Source organism: Eurytemora carolleeae, unplaced genomic scaffold (assembly GCF_000591075.1).
Source record: "Eurytemora carolleeae unplaced genomic scaffold, Eaff_2.0 scaffold987, whole genome shotgun sequence".
Taxonomy (NCBI): domain Eukaryota; kingdom Metazoa; phylum Arthropoda; class Copepoda; order Calanoida; family Temoridae; genus Eurytemora; species Eurytemora carolleeae.
Genome location: NW_019396875.1, coordinates 99387 through 121454, shown reverse-complemented (window position 1 = coordinate 121454; position 22068 = coordinate 99387). Strand labels below are relative to the sequence as shown.

At 32.0% G+C, this 22068-nt stretch overlaps 2 protein-coding genes across 3 annotated transcripts in view; one reads left to right on the top strand and one right to left on the bottom strand.

Moving 5' to 3' along the window:
• Nucleotides 1–5797: 5797 nt before the first annotated feature.
• LOC111709619 (troponin T, skeletal muscle) lies at nucleotides 5798–8636 on the top strand. The gene is made up of 3 exons (XM_023483361.1): nucleotides 5798–5845; nucleotides 7029–8113; nucleotides 8170–8636. Exon 2 carries the CDS (start codon nucleotides 7062–7064, stop codon nucleotides 8106–8108), a length of 1047 nt encoding a protein of 348 aa, XP_023339129.1. The 5' UTR covers nucleotides 5798–5845; nucleotides 7029–7061; the 3' UTR covers nucleotides 8109–8113; nucleotides 8170–8636.
• A 1154-nt stretch (nucleotides 8637–9790) lies between these two features.
• The window catches only part of LOC111709618 (uncharacterized), a 14074-nt gene continuing 1796 nt past the window's right edge, over nucleotides 9791–22068 (bottom strand). The window contains exons 1-8 of one of the 2 annotated variants that reach the window (XM_023483360.1): nucleotides 17397–17417; nucleotides 15519–15593; nucleotides 14318–14483; nucleotides 14068–14194; nucleotides 11204–12930; nucleotides 11043–11148; nucleotides 10852–10982; nucleotides 9791–10070 (exon numbers count right to left, since the gene is read on the bottom strand). In XM_023483360.1, coding sequence (XP_023339128.1) covers nucleotides 9906–10070; nucleotides 10852–10982; nucleotides 11043–11148; nucleotides 11204–12930; nucleotides 14068–14194; nucleotides 14318–14483; nucleotides 15519–15580 — 2484 coding nt within the window. In that variant the 5' untranslated portion in view covers nucleotides 15581–15593; nucleotides 17397–17417 and the 3' untranslated portion in view covers nucleotides 9791–9905. Of the gene's footprint in view, nucleotides 10071–10851; nucleotides 10983–11042; nucleotides 11149–11203; nucleotides 12931–14067; nucleotides 14195–14317; nucleotides 14484–15518; nucleotides 15594–17396; nucleotides 17418–22068 lie in introns of those variants that run through there. The other variant, XM_023483359.1, reaches the window with a different exon arrangement.

The following is a 22068-nucleotide window of genomic DNA, read 5'->3' as shown; positions in this document are numbered from 1 at the left end:
TTTGATTAAATATGAATTAAATATTGTTTTGATTTTAAGAACTAATTATCATTTTAATGTGGTTTCACAACAGAACAGAACAGAAGTGATTTCGCAGAAGAAAAAACAGATAAAACTAGAAAAATTGCAATATTTACCATATAAAGGTTTTAAGGTACCGTTGTAAATCGGGCATTGTTTTTTTGTCATGAAGGGTCACTTGAAATATCAATTACAGTCTCTTTAAGTAAAAAGAACATTAATCTTTTAATTAAAGATCAATTATTTTTTTTAGTATTACATCTGGAGCTTTTGTTGAAAAAAAACCTTGGATTCTTGATTTTGAAGGCAGTCCTTTTACTAATTAAAAGCTTTTCATTATCTTTTTTTTAAAATTATATTTTGGTGGATCGACGCATTTGCAACTATATACTGCCGTTTGAACTATATCGTTTGAACTATGTTCATTCTATAAACTACTGATAATAACGTTCTTTCCTACACTTCAAACAACACATTATTTACTCATTTGAACTAATAAAATATGTAGTTTAAATTTTATATTTCCTGACAAAATAAATATATAGCAGGGGCGACGAGAGCAGTTGTGTGCTTGAAAACCAGGATATGCTGGGACCCCCCCCCCCCTCTAAATCCCATGTTTGATGTTCAAATATGACAAATGATACTTCATTGGAAAGCTCTTGTGCTCTACTTTTATAATCTGCAAAAAAATTTGCAAATTTGCAAAAATTAAATTTTTTTATCGCAACATACAGTTATATAGTAAAAATGTTTGCAAACAAAAATTTGTCCAAAAAAAGAAAAATTATACATTTTTGAAAAGCCCTTGACCATACCAATTCAAATATGCAAAAAATTTTGCAAAATTTTAAATAACCTAATTTTTTATCAAGAAAAACTAAAAATGTGCAAATTTCCTTTGACAGGTTGTTTGCAAAAAATTTTGCAATTTTTTTTTCGTAAAACTTGTGCAATTCGTTTCCTTATGTCAAAGGCTTTTCAAAAAGCTAAATTTTATCAAAATCTGACAAGTGGAAGTGGGTCAAAACAAAGATTTAGTTTGTTACAGGAAAAAGCAGTCATTCAGGCAGTGTGCCTGAGGACTCAGGCAGTTAGTATTAAAGCCCGGTTTTAGGCCTGAAGGGAGGGCTTTGGGCATGTAGGAGAAGTCGGAAAATTTCAACAGCCTCAGACCAATACTTTTTGAGTTATGTAAAAAAAACTACAGGGGGGGTCAAATTGACCCCCCCCCCCAGCAGGAATAGGGTTAAAGAATAGGATCATCGGAAACAGGATTAATGAATATCATAGGAAATAGGATTAATGGATAGGAAACAGGATTGATGAATATGAAACAGTATTAATAAATAGAAAACAGGATTAATGAATAGAAAACAGGATTAAGGGATAGGAACAAGATCAATGGATAGGAAACAGGATTAATGAATAAAAAACAGGAATAATGGTTATAAAACAGGATTAATAAATAGGAACAAGATAAATTGATAGGAAACAGAATTAATAAATAGAAAACAGGATTAATTAATAAGAAACAGGCAATTAGAGAAGAAGAAACAAGGAAAGAAACAGAATTAACTAAGGTAACTTTGGAAACAGGTTTTAAAATGAAAATAAGTTCTTTTCTTGGTGTGAAATAACCATTATAACTCACGGAAAGTTTTAATATTGAGCAGGAAATCACAAACATTAAAAAAAGGCTTAATTGAAAAAAATTTAAACAAGGAGAGAAAATTCGCCCATTCTATTTTCTTCCATCTGCAGTGTGAGGCGACTTCAAGGTTTAAAATCAATAGAATTCTAACCTAAGTTTCTAACGAGGAGAAGAAATAAAAAATATTTTAGGAATTCTTCTCATAGACACAATCTTTTCCCTATACAGTGTACATGAAAGAGGAGGGAGGGGGGGCGCCTTTCGTTAGTTATAGACTTATAGCAATTTTCACTTTAATATACTTAGATGTTTCATGTTTGGTAGAAAAGCAGAAACTAAGTTTTATTTTATTTGAGATTTAATTACTGTAAAATAATTACTCTATGCAATATTTATATTTGTTTTTGAGTTAAAAATATTATTTTCTTGTTTTTTAAAATTATTTTTTCCTTTTGTACCTTTATATCATATGGTAAGTTCTTTTTTCGTTTTATTTTATTTAATCAAGTTTCTAGTTTGGGGTTTTAAAGGAATTGTAAGCGTAATGTTAAGTGACCCTCCATGCAAAGATGGCAATGCCCGATTCTCATCATCGATATCTTTGAATAATTCATCTGATCAAAATTGTGACAGAAATGAATAAAAATGTTTAGTCTCATTTGTAAGCAAGAAATACGCAAGTCGCTTAATGCAGAGAAACCACAAATCAAAATGAACAGATTTTAAAAACAAAAGCTTGGATATATAATTCATACTTGATCAGACAAAGCTTTAAAGGGTTCCGTTGTAAATCTGGCATTGTCATTTGTGCCATAAAGTTACGCGTGTAAATTTTCTTTAAAGATCAGATATCAGTGTAATTTGATGGAGTATACATATACGTTTTATATATATATTTTTATTTTTTTTATAAATATATATATATAATTTCACGCTTTTCACTTTTGTGTGACGTACTAACTGTATAGAAAATATGATGCCACTAAAAAATAACTTTTAATACATGTTATTGCTTAATTCATGAATTGCCTGTAGGCTGTAAGTGAATGGTTTTATTGTTTTCCCTATTAGGGCCCCCACCATATAGGGGGCCCCCCCCCCCCCCCGTTTAATCCATATAGCCGTATCTAGGATTGTTAATCGGTTTTAAAAAACGATCGAAAAACCGTTTTTTCTCTCAAAACGATTGCATCGCTTTTCGAAAAAACGATGGGTCACAACGAACGTACTCTTCTTCTTAAACTTTTTAAGGAACAAAAAAGAAAACAGCAATAAGATTGTTTTTTAACCGATCGTTTTTGTAAATATTTTTGCTATTTAATCTGAGTTTTATGACAATTTTTCAACATTTTTTTTAGAAAAATAAGTTTATGAATGTTGTCTTTTGATTAGTCCCTTTAATACTTTTTCCAACCAAAAAAAATTTATTTTGTCTAAAAAAGTCGTGAACGATTGTAAACAATCGCTAAAGATTAAAAACGAACAACCTTTGTTGATGAAACGACGAACTAAAACTAAATAACTATTTCTTTATTTTTTAATTTAAAAAACGATCATTTTAAAACGCGACCGTTTCGTTTTATGTTTTTCGTTATAAAAACAAACGATAGTTTTTTGTTAAAAAAGTGAAAACGATCCATCCCTACCTTTTAGAGCTATATCGTACTCGTGTCTTTTTAAATAGGTTAAATTTAACTGAAATAATGAAGAGTTTCTAAGACACAAAGATGTAGGAATACATTTGTACATTTGGGACCAAATTTAAAGAATCGGAGAGGATACTGAACTACCTACAGCCGATTCATATCCTGAGTCACCGATTGAAATCCTCATGAATATTTATCTAAAATGAATAAATTTTAGATTCAGGATTTGAACCGTGGTAGGTAGTTTAGTGACCTCTATTGATCTATAATTTGCCAAAGAAAATGTAAATTTATATCTTCAGAGTTCACAACTTTTTGATTGATAATCTTTGTCGATATTCTTTTCTGGGCAAAATTTTTCATCTTTCTCCATCCATAAACCTGGGGTCATGTTATGATGAATATCATGTAAACCTATAATTGTAAACATGAACTACGTTGTACACTATTAACCCTATTCCTGCTGGAGGGGGGGGTAATGATGTATCATTTGTCATATTTGGACATCAAACATGGGATTTAGAGCGGGGGGGGTCAAATTGACCCCCCCCCCAGCATATCCTGGTTTTCAAGTACCCCAGCAGTGATAGGGTTAACTATCTAAAGGAACTCATTGACACAAACTTTGATTTTTTAATCCCTATATCTTAGCATCCTGATGTCGTAGACCTTTGATATTTCAAACTATGAATTCTGCTGGATCAAAAAATCTAAGTTTGAAATGTCAAAGGTTAACACCATCAGGTTGAAAAGATATAGGGATTAGGAATTTAAGTTTGTGAAAAGAACTCAATTCCTTTGTACATAAATTATCTTAACCTAACCTACGTAAGATGATTATCTTAACTATGCTTTATAAAACACTTTAAAGCCTATAGCTTTATAATTACGTTTGTATATTACAACGTAAAACTTGTAATTACGTTGAATAACTTAATTTGTAACAAAGAACCCAAAATACATTCATGGAACCTTGAGTTCCTGATTGGGTTGTATCTTGTAAGACAGATACCTGATAATACAGACTGAGTTGTATCCAGATTGATATTGAATTTGGAACCGTTCTAGATCAAGTTGTATCTTGTAAAACAGATACTTCAGAATACAGATAGAGTAAGATGTTAGTAAATACGCATGCATATCTTGTACTAAACCTATCCTAGATAAGTATACAGATAACTTCATCAAACCCATATTGTGATTAGCTTAGTGACCGAGTTGAGGCATTGATAGTTTATAAGATCGTGTCTGAGTGGAGGCATTGATAGTTTATGAGATCATTGATAGTTGAGGCATTGCCAGTTCATAGTTTAGAGATCGTGTCAAGTTGAGTCATTGATAGTTTGTGGCAAAGATAGATCGTGTCCGGTTTGACATTGATAGTAAAGTGAGATTGAGTTGTACCTGGATTGGTACTGGTCTAGAAGATTTATTGGAGTAGGTCATTTACTACAATGTGAGTTGCCTTGCCACACAAAATTAGGCCCGATCGATTCAGGCATTTTGGCGTTTATTGGATTCAAACATGCAAACAAACATGCAAACAAACATGCAAATACCCATGCAAACGCCAAATTTAGATATTGATATTACGCCTTTTACAGAGCGGTGAAAACTTAGTTACGAAAACTTCTTTTCTAATAAAGTACTTAATGGCGAAACTAAAAGCTGTTGATGACAATAAGAACGTGCGTTAAATATGTTTGTTTTTCAATAAATCTTTTAATCTTTATGCATTTAAACTTTTATATTTCATTTAGTTTGTTTATAAATTTTTGAAATATTACTTGATTCTATTTGTTCTATTGAATTTCTCATTTGTCTTTCAAAAATATAATCTTTTCTTTTTTTAACGTACAATACAACGTATTATGTATCTACATATTCTATAACGATTTTTATTTTTTTTCATAACATATTTATCTATTTCGTAATATTTCTTAATATTTCAAATTATTATCGATATTTCCTTTCAATTTTTCTAAATCTATTTCGTATCTATCTTTCCATATTTATTTCAATTTTATGCAGCTATATGTATTTTTTTCCTAAAATCTTTCTAATATTCTAACATCATATCTATCTAAATATATTCCAATCTATTTATCTACTTTCTATTTATCCATGGCGTTGTCATTTGTCTAGACATAACTACATCTATATCTTTAATCCTAAATTAATCTATATTAAATTAATTCTATTTCATATGTATCTATCTCTATCTCCAATTTTTCTAAATCCAATCCAGTAATACATCCATATATCTAAATCTTTCTATTTATATCTACTATCTGTCTATCTTTATCTATCTATTATCTATCTAAACATCTATAATGTCTATCTATGTATTTATCTATCTATTTATCTATCTGTATCTATCTGTATGTATGTATAATATCTATCTCCTATCTATCCATCCATGATCTATTATTCCCTCTACATTATTTAAAGAATGTCCTTGCATGTAAAGTATCCTTCAATTACGACCTGGAAGCAGTAGTCTCTTGTGTGCGGAGCTGCTCAGGTCAAATATATTATACAGGGTGTCCTAGGGACTTATATATAAACATATTTTACATACAGGGTGTACCAAGCACTTATATACAATGTACAATATATTTACATAATACATTACATAATACAATGCATAATACATTTACATAATATTATGTCAAATATATTTACTCGGCTTATAAAGCTATCATCCTACATTTTCTGATTTATTTTACATTATGAGTTCGCAGATTTTTCATCTTTCTTTGGGGTTTTCCGAAAGGCCTTTTTTTGAGGCAAAATTTTGTAATTTTGTGAATTTAAAATAATAATGATACGTATATGTTTTATAAAGTGTGTCTCACTTTCACTCACAGGGGGACTATAGTGAGCTTGGGGTTTCAAAATAGTTTGTATCTACAGTGAGAACCAGAAAACTGTGGAATAGGAAGACTGCATCAAAGATATTCTTAAATGTATTTGATGTTTTTACAAAGCAAATAGTTTATCAAGTAACTTATAAAGTCACATTGGTCTTAACACAGAACAATTGTTGTTTCTCATGTTCATTGAGCTATTTCAGATCATATTTGAAGTCTGAACAGTCATCTTCCTATTCCAAATTTTGAGTAAATGCGTTCACCAAAGTTTTAACAAAAGAAATTATAGCGAAAAACTCTGATTTTCTTATACCTATATCTTTGCAAGCTGATGTTCTAGACTTTTGCTATATCAAATTTTGAATCCTGTTAAATCAAATTGTCTTAATTTAAAATATCAAAGGTTTTGCACCATCAGGAATCAAAGTTAAGGGATTAAAAAGTTTCAGTTAGTAGAAAAAACAATTCTTTGTAATCAATAGAAAAGACAGTCTAAGAATGGCTTCATATTTATGTACCAGAATTTTTCATTTTTCAGTCACTAATAAGGGTACAATGCCTCAGTTTTATTATTTATTTAATTTTTTCCAACTGACACTGGTCATGATGCTGGAACAAAGTTGGCCCTAGTCCAAGGTATGACACCTAAGAACTGACCCCAGCAAAGAATGTCAAGATTAGAAAAATGTTTAGAAATTAAACCTTCAGAACAAAATAGAACAGTTGTATGTCTCTCTTGTATCTTTTATACTATGTATAAATAAACAGTAATATAACTATGATTAAAATTTAATCTTTACATATATTCTTAAAATTAATAATAATCTTTTTTAGTTTGAGATCAGTTAGGCAGATTGCAGATTCAACATGTCCGACGACGAGTTCTATGAGGAGGAGACTACCTCCCAAACCTCCAAAAAGGGAGATGAGGCCTTTGCTAAAGCCAAGGCCGGCATTAAGAAATCTGAGCTTGATGACCAGCTCAGAGAATACATCAATGAATGGAGAAAACAGAGAGGCAAGGAGGAGGAAGAACTCAAGAGACTGAAGGAAAAGCAGGCCAAGAGGAAGGAAATCCGAGCTGAGCAGGAAAAGAAGCTTGCCCAACAGAAGAAGGAAGAAGAGGAAAAGATCAGAAAGGAAGAGAATGAAAAGAAGGCCAAGGAAACTGAAGAGAAAAAGAAGAGGATGGAAGAGGCAGAGGCTAAGCGCCAACAGATGCTAGAAGCTCAAAAGGCAAAGCAGAAGGAAGGTGGACCTGGAAAGAAGGGAGGTGCTGGCAGCCAGGTTGCTGTTAATGATGCCCGCAAGGAGATGTCCAAGACCAAAGAGCAGCTGAATGAAGAAATGAAACTTGCCCTTAGCATAAAGATAAAGCCCCTTGACCTTGATGCCCTTGACTCTGATGAACTCAAGAAGAAAGCTGAAGATCTTTTCAACATCATTGTACAACTGGAGACTGATAAATATGATTATGAGCAGAGGAAGGTCACACAAGACTATGAACTCAAAGAACTCAAAGAAAGACAAAAGGTTCAGCTCAGACAGAAGGCCTTGAAGAAGGGTCTAGACCCAGAGGCTCTTACTGGAAAGCACCCACCTAAGATACGTATGTACTCCAAATATGAGAGACGTACTGATACCAGAACCTATGATGACAGGAAAAAACTGTACGAAGGTGGCTGGGAGGTTATCAGGGCTGAAACCCTTGAAGCCATGTGGAAAGAGAAGTACGAAGACTGGACCAAGAGACCTAAGTCTCGTCTTCCCAAATGGTTCGGAGAACGTCCCGGCAAAAAGTCTGGTGACCCAGAGACCCCTGAAGATGAAGAGGGTGAACAGCCTCCCCCAGCTGAACTGGAAGAGGAGGAAGAAGAGGAAGAAGAGGAGGAGGAGGAGGAGGAGGAGGAATAAACTAAGTAAGCTACTCAACCTATATACATATTATTAAAATTATTTATAATTTGAATTTCAGGTTCCCTTTGTAACGATAGACCTCTGATCTGCTTGACATTCCTGACTGGTCTCGCTCTTGTCTCACGCTTTGTCGCCAATACAGCCAAACTTAACAAGATATCAGACCGCCATTCTAATATTTGGCTGTGCATTTTAATTTTTGGGGTTAATTTTAATATTTTATGTAACATCATTAATTTTGGGGCCAAAATTTATGTGGAAGCAACGACCTAGCTATTGGACCTAATAGACATCAAATAAAAATTAATTTTGTTACACCATTGATTTTCAAGACAGTGTTCTTCATATCTCCAAGATTTTCACTAATAAATAAAGTGACAAAACATATTTCATATTGTAAAATTCCGCGCACCTTTAGGAAACTTTTTCAGATTGATTTTATCCCAGCCCAATAGATGGAGTCAATTTCTAAAAGTTTTATGTTACGCCCGCTAATGCTTTTGTAATAAATAAGACAAACTTTAATCATTATACTTCACAATCAACAAAATGATAAGACAACGAAAATTTTGTAATTGCATGCTTTATTCTCTTAGATTCTTCAACAAAGAATATCTAAACTTAAAGATATTAAAAATAATAATCAAACTGTTGTGAGAGAGATAGACAGAGATAGAGAGAACACAATTAAATTTTGGAAATTTTTAACTCTAATCAGACTGTTTGTTGTCAGCTCAATTAAACTTGATAGCTTGGGTTGGCTAAAAATATGAGCCCTCATTAACAATGGTACCCTTTAACCCTTATTCTAATCAAGGATGAATGAAATATCCTTACTTTTCTTGGGATAAAGTGAACATTTGTTATGTGGCTTCTCTGTTAAAAACTGGACAGATACTTTCTGCAGAGACAATAACGAAGGTTATGAGAATTTAACATTTTGCTAGATAGAAAAACAACAATATCTTCCTAATTCTTTCTGAGATGGAGATTAAAAGGTACCATTATGAATCTGACATGCATCTTTTAACTGAAGGATTGCTGAAATTGCATCTACAGTATAAAAAAAAACTTTCTTTAATTCCACATTCCTTCTATAAATGGTTGGGAATTTATGTGAGATCAACCAGAACTATTTTAAAAATACCATCATACTGGACGATCAATTTGATTTTTTCTTTTTTACGGTTTTCAGATAATCCAAAATTTCTGCAAAGTCTAACAAAATGGCAAAATAATATTCTCTGCAAAGTAGTTTAGTCTTTACCACAAACTCTGCTTTTCTAGTCCCTTTATCTTTGCAACCACATGTCATAGATCTTAGATATGTCAAACTATGAATTCTGTTAGATCAAATATAAAATATATATACTTTACTTGTCTGTCTGTTTATTTGTATCCAATAAACGTCCAAACAGCTGAACCAATCAAGCACAAGTTTTTTGTGGGACCTCACATGACCCCAGGGAAAGTTTATGAATGATCAAAATGAAAATTTTGTCTTCACAATTGAAATTGAAGATGAACCCAAAGCGTCCTAAAAACCAAGTATAAAATAATTCAAGTTTAAATATCAAAGGATTATTTACTAGTTAAAATTGCATGTCCTTATCTTCAATAATCTATTTTACCAGCTCCCCAATCATCTGTTCAACTAAGCCTTTTCAATCTGATTATAATTTAGTTTTTTATGCAAGAATTTTATTAGTTATCTAATTACACTATCAAATGGTTTTAACTCAATTTAGAATTTTTTATCTTCAAATTATCACATATCATAATTATTGTCAAGAATCATTTGACAAGATTGATAGAGCTCATCATACTTCCAATACCAGAGGTTACAGAGCCCAGTACATTGCCAGCTATCAGGTTCTCAATGACGTTACCTTCCTCTTGGGATTTCTTCAGATAACTTACCAGGTTCATCAAGATTTTGGGATATGCCCGGAGTCCATTCTAAAATGGAAATCATATAAAGCATTCAAGTTGATAGATCAAAAAGAAAGTAAAGATAGGAATTGAAAATAGTTAAAAGTACAAAGGAAAATGCAAATAAGTTTGATCTGCAGTTGAGTAAGATTTGTAAGATTCTATGGCACAACTTACAAGACTTTAAAGGGAGGGGTAAAATGCTCAACTCCTTACTTCTATGAACTAGTATGAAAAGAGAAATATTATCACAAGGACTGGGGTTGACATATGTGACTTGTTCAGTCAAAAGTTTAACAATGATGCTCCATTTAATTCTAAAAAAAAAATTAATAATTCAAAACTTGTGCACACATGTAGGGATATTAACGTTTTCATTTTTCAGAAATACGATTGTTTTGTTATGAAAACAACGACAAAAAATTGAAAACGAAATGATTGTTTTTAAAAACGATCGTTTTTTAAAAAGTTCATTTTTCAAAAATGGTCGTTTACGATCATTAACATAATTGTCAATAAAATTTTTTTTCAAAAACAATAGTTTTTTTAAAAACAATCGTATAAAAAACGGTCGCAAATCGTTTTAATAAAAACAATCATTTTCAAAAGTTCAAAACGAGTGGGTTGTTTTTAAAAACTATTTTTTTTTTTCCAAAAACGAAACAATCGTTTTTGAAAACGAAACAAAAAACGATCGTTTAACAATCGTTTAACGATCGTTTACAAAAACGATTAACAAAACAACCCTACACACATGTAATCAAGTATATAAAGTATTGTTTGCATGTATCATCTTTAAAAGGCTAACCTTATTTTGCGTTGCTTCACTTTCAAGTAAAGTGGGAAACATTCGGACAGGAAGCATTGAAGCATGAGCTAACTTCTGATCCAAAATATGTGCATAGCAGGAAGCAACCAATCCATTGACATTTAATACACCTTAAGTAAAACATGAGATGATTCTCTAAAAGTTAAACATTTCTAAGATTCAATAAATACCTGCATCAGTAAGTGGAGCATAGAAACCTATTTCTTCAGAGACATCGATAGTTACAACTTTGTCCAATTCTCCTTCATCATTTAACAGATAATCATCCAGAGAAACCTTTCAAGACATTTAATAAAGTAAATAATCTGAAATTATTTTGAGAATAAAATACCTGATATGCGAATCTCATTTCCAGTTCTTCAGTTTTAATCTTAGATGAGAGAACAAGATGATGTGGTGTCAATGACAATTCTCGCCCGGAATCTGTAATAATTCTGACAAACAATGCAGGTTGATCTTCCTCTTTGTGGAGCCATCCAAGGAAACTTGTGCTAATCTTGCTTCCATCTGGGTTTGTTACTATTAACTTATCACCAAGCCTTAGATGTCTTATTTGAATGTTATCATTGTTTTCCAGCTGAACCACTGATGATCCTGAGAAGCAAGAATCAAGTAAAACTGAAAAATCAAGAGTGGAGGTTTGTAAGGGATAGGTGTAAAAATGTATGTTATATGACGATCCAAAAATTATATTTCCATCAACAGTAAATGCTTGGGTTTCTTCTGGTATGCTGTCAAGTGATAATGGACAATCAAAGCTGTTCCATTGTCTCATATACATTTTTCCCAAGTATGGAAATTGTCGTCCACAGTCCTTCAGGAAAAGTGCTGAGGCCTTTGACCAACAAGTATATCTGCTAACTCTTGCTGTTTGGACAGTATTTGATTGTGAAGAATAAAATCCCTGTGCAAAATTAGGAGAACTGGAACCACATGAGCTGGGGACTCCAAATCTAAGTAAACAGTTTCTGTTGCTGAGGGGTCCAAATTGATATGGTGTTGTAAGGGTTCCAGTAACCTGCACAGATTGCCTTCTGCAGGCACATCTTTGATTGTTGGAGTTTAAGGGTGAGGGTAATATAGATTCAATCCATCCTTTAATTGCTGGGTAGTTGGTGTTGATGTAAACTGCGTACTTAACATTGCAAGAAAATGCTACTGTTCTTGAAACAATACCAAGTAGGCGCCCTGTTGAAGTAACAAGTCCGCTTCCCTGATCAAATGCCCCAGGACCACGATAAGGAAGTGCATTGTTCCCAGCACAAAATTCATGATCTGCAAGAACTGGTGCTGTCAACCCAAAAGCGCTTGCCCAGTAGTTTTCACAGGTACTGCTTGAAACAATTGTGTTTGAAGCTATAAGAAGCTGGTTTGAAAGGTTGGGAAATCCACAAGAGGTTGACCCAAATCCAGCAACTGCTCCTGTTCCAAATGGAAACCCAGATCCAAGGGTAGCAGGACGACCAAATGTAGTGAATGAACTACTTTCCAATAATATCATTGCAACCTCAATCTCTGGATTTGGATGGTAGTGAATATACAATATATTTTTTGTTACCTCACCAAAGTCAACACTGTTTCTATTGACATCACCAAGGATAACTTTAGTGTTACTGAGTGTTGTAAATGTGGATAGACAGCTTTTATGGGTCAGCACATAGCAGCTATGAATGAGAACTCCGCTACAGAGGGTTGTGTCAAAGAAACCATCAATGACAATATGAGCATGCCATGGAACCTGTGTAGACGAAGTAACCGGAGAACCACCAATAACACGCTTCTGTCTGGACAAAACAGGGGATTTTTCAGACTCCAAAGAGGCCTCTTCTTTGTAGGCTTGAATGTATTCTTTTGGGATATTTGCCAGGAGACATTTTACCAGTGATAAATCAGGAATGAGGTCCAGGATACTTTTAAAACCACAAACAACAGCATCCTCTTTGCTTTGAATTTCATTTTCTAGCTTTCCAATAGTGGAACTAAGGGAAGCTTGCTTTGAAGTTGAAGAATAACATTCATCTAATTTAGATAACCTTTTGTCCCTCAAGATTTCAAGTTCTAAACAAAGGTATGAGGTAAATGAGCTGAATATGACTGCAATTGTTTTCCAATAAATGATATTAAAATAAAGTACTTAGGATTCATTTTTAACTGGTTCCACACCAATCTTTGCCTGTTTAAACAGAGAAAAGAATGGCTTACAAAAACTTAGGTTGGGATTTGAACTAAACAATTTTCTAAATGGAGTTACTGGCAAACAGGGTTAGTTGAGCATCTATATATAAAGTAATAATCTTTTTATATGTCTCATCATATATCAGAAACCCCTAAAACCGATTTTCCTCAAATTTTGATTGGGAACTCGGAAGAACCACTGCACAGGGGTGTTCTCGCTTTGGTTTAAAAATACTAAATTATAGATTAGTTGACTTTTACAAGGAAAGTTCAAATAAAAGCAGGGTTGCCGAATAAAAAATTAGGATTCTTTTGATATCAGTGATTTGTTTTTAATCAGTATAACTGATATGTGTTTTTAATGATTTGCAGAGTGGTGTTTGCCACATAACAAATATCATTTCTATTGCTAACGAAAATCATAAGAGAGCTAAATGTTTTAACGCTCTTACACAGTTGTGAAAACATATCATTGTATAACTCAGCTTTTCTTTATTGAATTGTCAGCCTGCTCCATTGAGATTTTTTTTAACTAAGTAAAGATGATTTTCCCAATCAAAGTTATGGACAAATTAGACAAGGGGTTCATGAGTTATGATCAGACAAACAGATACTACTACATTATTAATAAAGATGCACCACTCTCAGCCACTTCCTATACAATGAATCTAATGTCCCAGTCAACACCTAATATGGATAATAACCACTTCTTTACTAATTATATAACAATGCTTTTTGGAGTTAGGACGCTTTGCCCTCCTTTCTATTAGCAAATTTAGATTTATTGTTTAGCTCTTTATGTTGCCATTTGGTTTTCGTACTAAACTGAATTTTTGTCAATATAGGTGCAAAGTGTTTATAATGCAAACATTTTGTTTCCCGTAAAATTTGTTTTTACAGTCCAGATTTCATAACAAGGGTAATGTTAGTAGCCACTTGAAAAATGGCCCCAACTGGTTTAATCATTGTGAATTTATTGGACACAGACAGACAGACATACAAAATATAATTATAGATTACTTTTAGCCAAGGAATGAGAATTGTGGCATCTTGAGCTAAGTTCTTGAAAAAGAATATCTCCTGGGTTCTCGATACTTGAATTTGCGAAAACCAAAGGAACTGTTGGAAGACTCTTTATTTGGACTGACTGAAAAAAATGTTAAAGGGTCAGTAAGCATTATTTCAAGAAAAAAGTCCATGCAAAGATGGCAATGTTTGATTCTCTTTGTACCATTAAACTTGTTATATATAAGACTAAGAACACTTTTACCTGGATTGTTCCATTAAAACATCCCTTGTACTCTCCCCCCTCTTTAAGCTCAGTAACACCACCGAGGAGTGTTCCATCATTCCCCAGGGAACAGACAGAATCTAGCACAGGTTTAACCAATTCTTCTCTTCCAAGATCAAGCGGCAAAGGTTTAACCAATTCTGCTCTGAATATGGAAACGAAAACTTATTTTCTTAAAAGGGCTTAATGAAACTACAATAACTATGTTACTTCAAAGAAAATGGAATCGCAACTTAAATGACATTTGAACTTTTACGCAATGGAACTGCGATAACAATGAAAATACATTAACTGAACTGTAATAACATAGCTACTTCAATAACAATATGAAAAAACTACAATAATAATGCAACTACATATATCAACAATATTAATAAAATTATACCAACAATGCAACTGCAATAAATACAATGAAACTGCAGTAAAAATGAAACGTAAATAGCAATGCAAATGCAATTACAATAAACCACAATAACAATGAAACCACAAGTACAATGAAACTACAATGAAACGAAGCCAAGAGAACAATGAAACTAGATAACAATACAACCACATTAACGATGAAACTACAATGAAAATGAAACTACAATAAAAATGAAACTACAATAACGATGAAACTGCAATACAAATGAAACTACAATGACAATAAAACTGCAATAACAATTAAACTGCAAAGTTAAGGAAACAACAATAACAATTAAACTACAATAAAACGATGCTACAATATTACAATATCAAAGAAAATACAATAACAATGAGACTACAATAACAATGAAACTACAATAAGAATTAAACTACATAAACAACGAAACTACAGTGACAATTAAACCATTATAGCAATGAATCTACAATAACCATTAAACGACAATAAAAATGAAACTACGATAACAATGAAACTACAATAACCATTAAACCACAATAAAAATGAAACTACGATAACAATGAAACTACAATAACAATGAAACTAAAATAACAATGAAACCACAATAACAATGAAAATAGAATAACAATGAAACTACAAAAACTATGAAACCACCATAACAAGGAAACTTTAATGGCATAATCAAACTAAAATGACAAAAGAATTGCAATAAGAATGGAAATAGAAAAGTAACGAAACTACAATAACAATTGCGGATTTGCACAGCAGAGATAAAGTAGAAAAAAGGGAAAAATTTACCTTAGTCCATCCTGAGCTTTAGTACTCCCAAACTGGAGAATACCAAGTAATAAAATCCACATTTTTAATACGACACTAAAAAATATAAATATTTTAAAGGACAATCATAATATGAAGGTGCAATCACTTTAAACTGGACTGGACTGGTTTTCAGCAAGGTAGCTAGGGCTAGGTGTACAATAAACAGTATTACATCTATAATATATTTATATATATTTTGCGTGTCTGTTTGTCTGTCCGTTTTTTTCCAATAAACGTTACAACGGCTGAACCGATCGGGCCCAAATTTTGTGTGGGACATCACATGGCCCCAGGGAAGGTTTAAAGATGCTCCAAATTACAAAAATTTGTGTTAAAAAATGATCGACTTTTATTCAATTTTGAGAATGTGCAAAGAAATCTTATTTAATCCGCGCACTTATTTATTTAAACCAAAAAGCTGTAATTTCTGTTTCCTGGTAATATCGGTGGAATTGTAATTATGGAAAACCCGGGCAGCTCTGGGTGTCCAAGCTAGCATTGTATAAAGAGAAAAATGTTCACAATTGAAAAAGAAGGTGTGCGCCAAGCGCCCTAGTATATAAAGTTGTAATCTCTGTCTGTCTGTTTGTTTGTCCGATCAAATCTCAGAAAACCCTTGAGCCGATTTGCCTCAAATTTGGATTTGGGAACTTTGGAGACCCTCGGGACTTATCTTTTGAATTTCTAACTGGGGTGGGTTGACTTTATTAACGAAAACTTAGTTTCACCGTAAAAATCGTCTTAGTGCGGGTAAACGGCGGAAATACCTTTTAGTAACCTTGGCAGCTCTGGGTTCCAAAACTAATACTAAATATAGATGGCTAAAACTGGACAATTAATCATCTTTTTCTTGTGTTGTGAGATTATTGTGCAATGTATTTTTCTTTCGCTCAACTTGGCCAGGACATTTTACATATGATTTTTCCACTATGCTATACAAGTGATTATCGGAAAACTTGGAAATCGAAAGAATAATTTTTGACTCAAGTTATGACGTTAATAGTCCAATAAACATTAGACACCGTACACGGCAATCGTGGAAATTCAATTATGTAAATTCTAGACTCTATCATTTAACAAAAACATCCTTAATCCGTCCAGTTTTTCCGTAGAGATTGGCAATGTTTTTTTTTAACAAACAAGATTTTGAGAACGAACGAAATTTGTTGTGAATAATAGTGTCATTCAGAAAAAACGTGAATTGACGAACTAAATGAATCGTTTAGAGATTTAAAAAATTTTAATCGAACGCAAAAGATTTGGAAAAAGTATCGTTTTTTTACTGAACGAACGCATTTTTTTGGAACACGCTTTTAAAAACGATAGTTTTTCACTGAACACAATGTTTTGGAACGAACGAATTTTTTACGGGACGAACAATTTTACTGAACGATCATTTATTGAGAAAACGAATGAAATAGATGGAAATTGAGTGATCATTTTGAAAATGAACAAAATCATTTTTTTAACGATTTAAAAAAACGAACAAAATGGTCGTTAACGATCGATGAGCGAACGAAACAAAAAAAATCGAACGTGTCCATCTCTACTTCTAGGGTTAAAGCCTAAAAGGAACAACAATTAGATTTGATTTTTTTTATAAACTTAAAATGATAGATATGTTTCTAAGTCTTAGTCTTATTTTTTAAAGATTATTGTTTTTTGATAAAAATAATAAAGAACTATGATTTCATCAAAATTATTTAAAACTGTGGAATAGGAAGAGTAAAGACTATATTTTAGCAATCTAAAGTGTATTTGATGTTGCTGTAAAGCAAAAAATTTATCAAGTAATGAAAAGTTGTATTTGTTGTCTGTTAGGTTATAATGTGCATTTTAAAATATTCTGTAGCTTACCTTTACTGATGAAAAATCAGAAAAATCTGAAATTATAATTCAGATTCAAGCATTTTATACATTTCAAAACACAGTTGTGCACGACTTTAATTACTACATTTGTCAGTAAAATAGTTATTTATGTTTCTAACTATGATGTTACATCATAAATATTTTTATATTTTCTACAGGAACTTATTTTTTCCCAATTCTATGAATTTCAAGAACTTGGGTAGAGACCCAAAGGAATTTTTAGCTTGATTTATGACTTTTATTGAGAAAGTATAACTTTTAAGATATAATAGTTTTAAACTTCCAGGAACTGTACATTTAGTTCGTTCTCACAATTATCGCTAATTTACCATCCAATTTGTTCGTTTTCTCACTGAACGATTGTTCAGTAAAATCGTCCTTTATGTAAAATCGTTTGTTCAACAAATTCGTATGTTCGAGTAAATAAAGTTTGTTTGAGAAAAAACATTCGTTCAGTAAAAAGCCCATCGTTTTTATCGAAAGTTTGATCGAAAAGAAACACAAGTTCGTTATAAAATAATCGTTTTTTATCAAAACCTTTCGGAAAATTTATTGGTTCAGTAAAAAGATCGATCATCAACGATTTTAAAAATTGTTCGTCTCTTTTTTTCGTCATTATATAAAAAATATCGTTTTTCTTCATTTCTCTGAACGATTGTTCATCGACCGTTCTTGTTTTTCTGAACGACACCAGTTTTTACGAACAAATTCGTTGGTTCTTAAAAATTTCGTTCGTTCAAAATAACATCCCATCTATTCTGTATGTCAGATATTACATGTCAAACAAGATAAAAGCGAAAACGGCAGAAATTCTGTAATTCTGCTATTTGTAAATTCCAAACGAAAATATTAGATTTTTTGATCAAATCAAAAGAAATGAAGTGAAAAGAAATTAAAATGTTTTCCATTGTAAGGCTCTAAAATAGACATGAATACATTACATATTAAAAACGTTTCTATATAAATCTGCATATAAAAAAATGGTGATAATTTGGGCCCAATCACATTCAATAAACAATAAACAATCCCTTGGGGTCTCTCTCTCGAAAAAGTAGATTCCTTAAAAAGTAATTCCTTTTCCCCAAAAGAAAATAATGTTTTTCAATAAAAAACAAACATATTTTCTGCTTAAATTAGTTAAGGTTGTAATTTACGCTAAACCCTACCGCCTACCAAAAAGCATAAATGTTTACATGTTTACATTTTTTTATGAAGTTAATTTTTATTTAACCCTATTATGAGCGAGAGCATATTTTTTTCTTAGAATTGGTTAAAATGTTGAACACTATCTACATTTGACCCAATATATATGGGACATTTAATTTACTTTTTATATTTTTTTTACATTTTGGGCTTTGGACAGACGTCGAAATCGACGTTTTTGGAATTGATTCGGAATAACAACAGTCGATGCAATCGTTTTTGAAACCAATAAATTGTACTTTCAGAACAAAATTGGTTATTAAGATATGACAAATGGTGTTTTATAACTTAAAAACAAAAATTTTAAAATAAAATTTCTGAAAACTCTTTTCTGTATCCCATGAGACATGTACAAATAAATCCCATATTATTTTTCAGTAGTTTCAAAGGGACAAAAGAGGAGCATTGATAAGTTAGACAATTTTTTTAATTTTTCCTTTTCCATGTTTTGAAAATGTTGAAAATTCAATGACAACAGCAGAGAAATCCAATAAATGATCATAAATAAAACATTTTAAAGCTCAACAATTATTACAAGACATGGCAAAGCTGTGAAAAATATCATGATGTATATCAAATTATTGATTTTAGTTGGGTTTGATTTGCATTTTCAACTTATTTCTGGCATTTACAAACTCCATCAAATATAGGCTTCATTTCCTACCTTTCAGCTTTCACCTTGTTTTATATCCTTCATTATATTCATTCATTTGACATTAACTACAAAGATCTGTAAAAAAACTGAATTTATTTTTAGTGACATATAAATAGTTTAACTCTAAGATGAGAAATATGTAACTTTTTTAAATCTGTAGAAAAGCTACTCTGCAAAACTTTGAAAAAATATTGTCTTTGTTTTCTAATTTCTAATTTCTAATTTCTAATTTCTAATTTGTAAAATTTTCTTGTCGTCAATGTACTAGGAATATATGTTAATTTCACTATATTAAAAGAGAAAAGTCTTACTTTTTAAAATTTAATTCTTAATAACCTTGATCTTTAACATTTTATTCCCCCCCCCCCCCGGGAGAGCTTTATTCTTAATTTATAACATATAGTGCAAGTACGCTACTGCATTAAAAAACTTGATTTTTGGGTAAAATTTATCTATGTTACTTTAGTAAAGTTGATTGAGTAAGATTATCTGCGCGAAGCGGCAAAAATTTTTTTACATTTTTCCTAATTTTTAATGGTAATCATGGACATGGAGAATGGAGATCAAGTTACTAAACGGGGATATTTGTGTCCTCAAGATTCTAGGGGGATTACCCCAAAGATTCTAGGGGGGGGTAATTACCCCCAGGATTCTAGGGGGGGGGGTAAGTAACCCCAATAACCCCCCTTATTTACGCCACTGGTGAAGGGGGGCGTGGGGGTAGGCGGGAATCTATCTTTTTCAAGAATAGAATAACAAATTCTGTCTTACATCTTTGTTTATTTGAAATCCGTTGACGTCGATATCGACGTTTTTTTAGAGTATCATTTCCGAAAACGTCGATGTCGACGGACTTAGAAATGGTAATGAACACCTAGCTCATAATGACTTTTATGATCAAATATCAATTCAAGATAAAAATTCACTGAATTTTGACACACAAAAAAATCAAAAAGATTGAAAATAAGATAAAAAACTAAAAAAATAGACCATGTTTTACTTTTGACCATATTTTCAGCCTATCATTGCATTTTGGTTTGCTCTGAGAGACTTATGATGCGTTTACAGACATGATTTAAACCGTTCTAACTTAACGTATTTGAGAAATTATTGGAACCAAAAGCTTTATTTTAGACAGGGCATAGGATGTCACAAAGTTAGACATCAATATCGACGTTTTCGCCCAAACTGGGGTTTAACATCTAAATTTAAATATTTTTTCAATCATTATTTCCTCTCAAAATGTTTTTTATTTCTCTCCTTTCTCATATTCCTTTTCTGTTTTTTGGTGGATTTTGTTGAAAAGGAAATAATATAAGTTTATATATGTTTTATTTTGTATACAAATACATGAAGTTCGTTTGGGGCTTCATGCTGGGCCTCCACAACATGGGATGTTATGTAATATTTAATTATATGACTACACTAAACATCCAATTCACAGAATAGAATAATAAAAATAACAAATAACAGGATGCAATATTTCATTCAAAGGATTTATATTTATATAATAAATGAAACATGAAAATAGTTGTTGCTAGATAAATTTAAGGGGCTGTCCACAAAATTTTTAAGTATTCTACCCGATTCAAAGTGGAGCCTTGTCTCTTTTTGGATCGACCATAAGAAGATATCGTCATGTTTCTGTCTTTTAAAAATATAAATTCTCTTATTTTCTTTTCTTTTCACTGCTGCTGAAATGGGCAAGTTCTTATTATAGAAAAATGCAATTAAAAAAAACTAAACAGGGATACAGGGTAGGATTGTGGATCTTTATTCTTTACTTGAAAGTGCCTCTGTACATACAGTGTTTACATTTCTCCCACACAAAATAAAATTATAAAAACATTATGAAATCCTCCCCATGCAGTACATAATAATTGTTTACACATTTTCGGAGTTTTCAAGCTTCTGCTGGGCTTCTAATATGTAATTTAAGATTTTGGTGCTAAACCAATAAAATTGTTATCTTTATTATTGTTCGAAAAAGTCATGTTTTTAATAATTTTGTATCTCCTAGAATAATAAATTTATTTGTTTACTGTACTCTATTATAGTTTTGTTTTTTATTGTTTTAACCCTATCCTGATTAGGCTATTTTTGTCCAATATACTCCCCTCCCCCAGGGGTGTAATCTGTCGTCTTCGTAATAAGGACAGAGATCAGGGACAGAAGGGAATCGGTGTTAGGTATAGATCATGTAGTGACATACAGTACAAAGAAAAATGCGGGTTGCGGCATCTGTTTATATACAGTGTACACAGCTCTGGGGTTTGTAAACAGTAGACAGTAAATTTTTAGCATCATGCGATACTGTTCTGTGGTTATCTTTACCACAAATGGTTCTCATGTTGATATGAGAATCCATACTGTTCGTGAAGAATAGAAATCTTTGAGCTGTTGGAAAAATATTCCAACTTTTATCTGCTCTCGTCATTTTACTCAAAACTCTTACAGTAAATCAAAGAAGAAATTTAAAAAATCCGCTAAACCCACAGTGTTTTTGCCAACACAGATCCTGGCAGAACATAACCATGCATTCCCTGATAATAAAGTGTTAAAGAGAAGGTAATAAAATGTAGACATATACCAGATTTCAAAGAAAAATTAATATTTGCATTCTCAATAAGCATAATTTGATAAAAATGGTCTGCAATCTGATTACAATTAGTCCAGGGCATGAGGGGGGGGGATGAACTAGGGGAGAAATATATTAAGGTAGGGGGGGGGGTTACACCCCCCCTAATGGCGACGCTGAGTTATCCTTTTATCCTTTTACAAAATATCCAAAATGTACTTTTG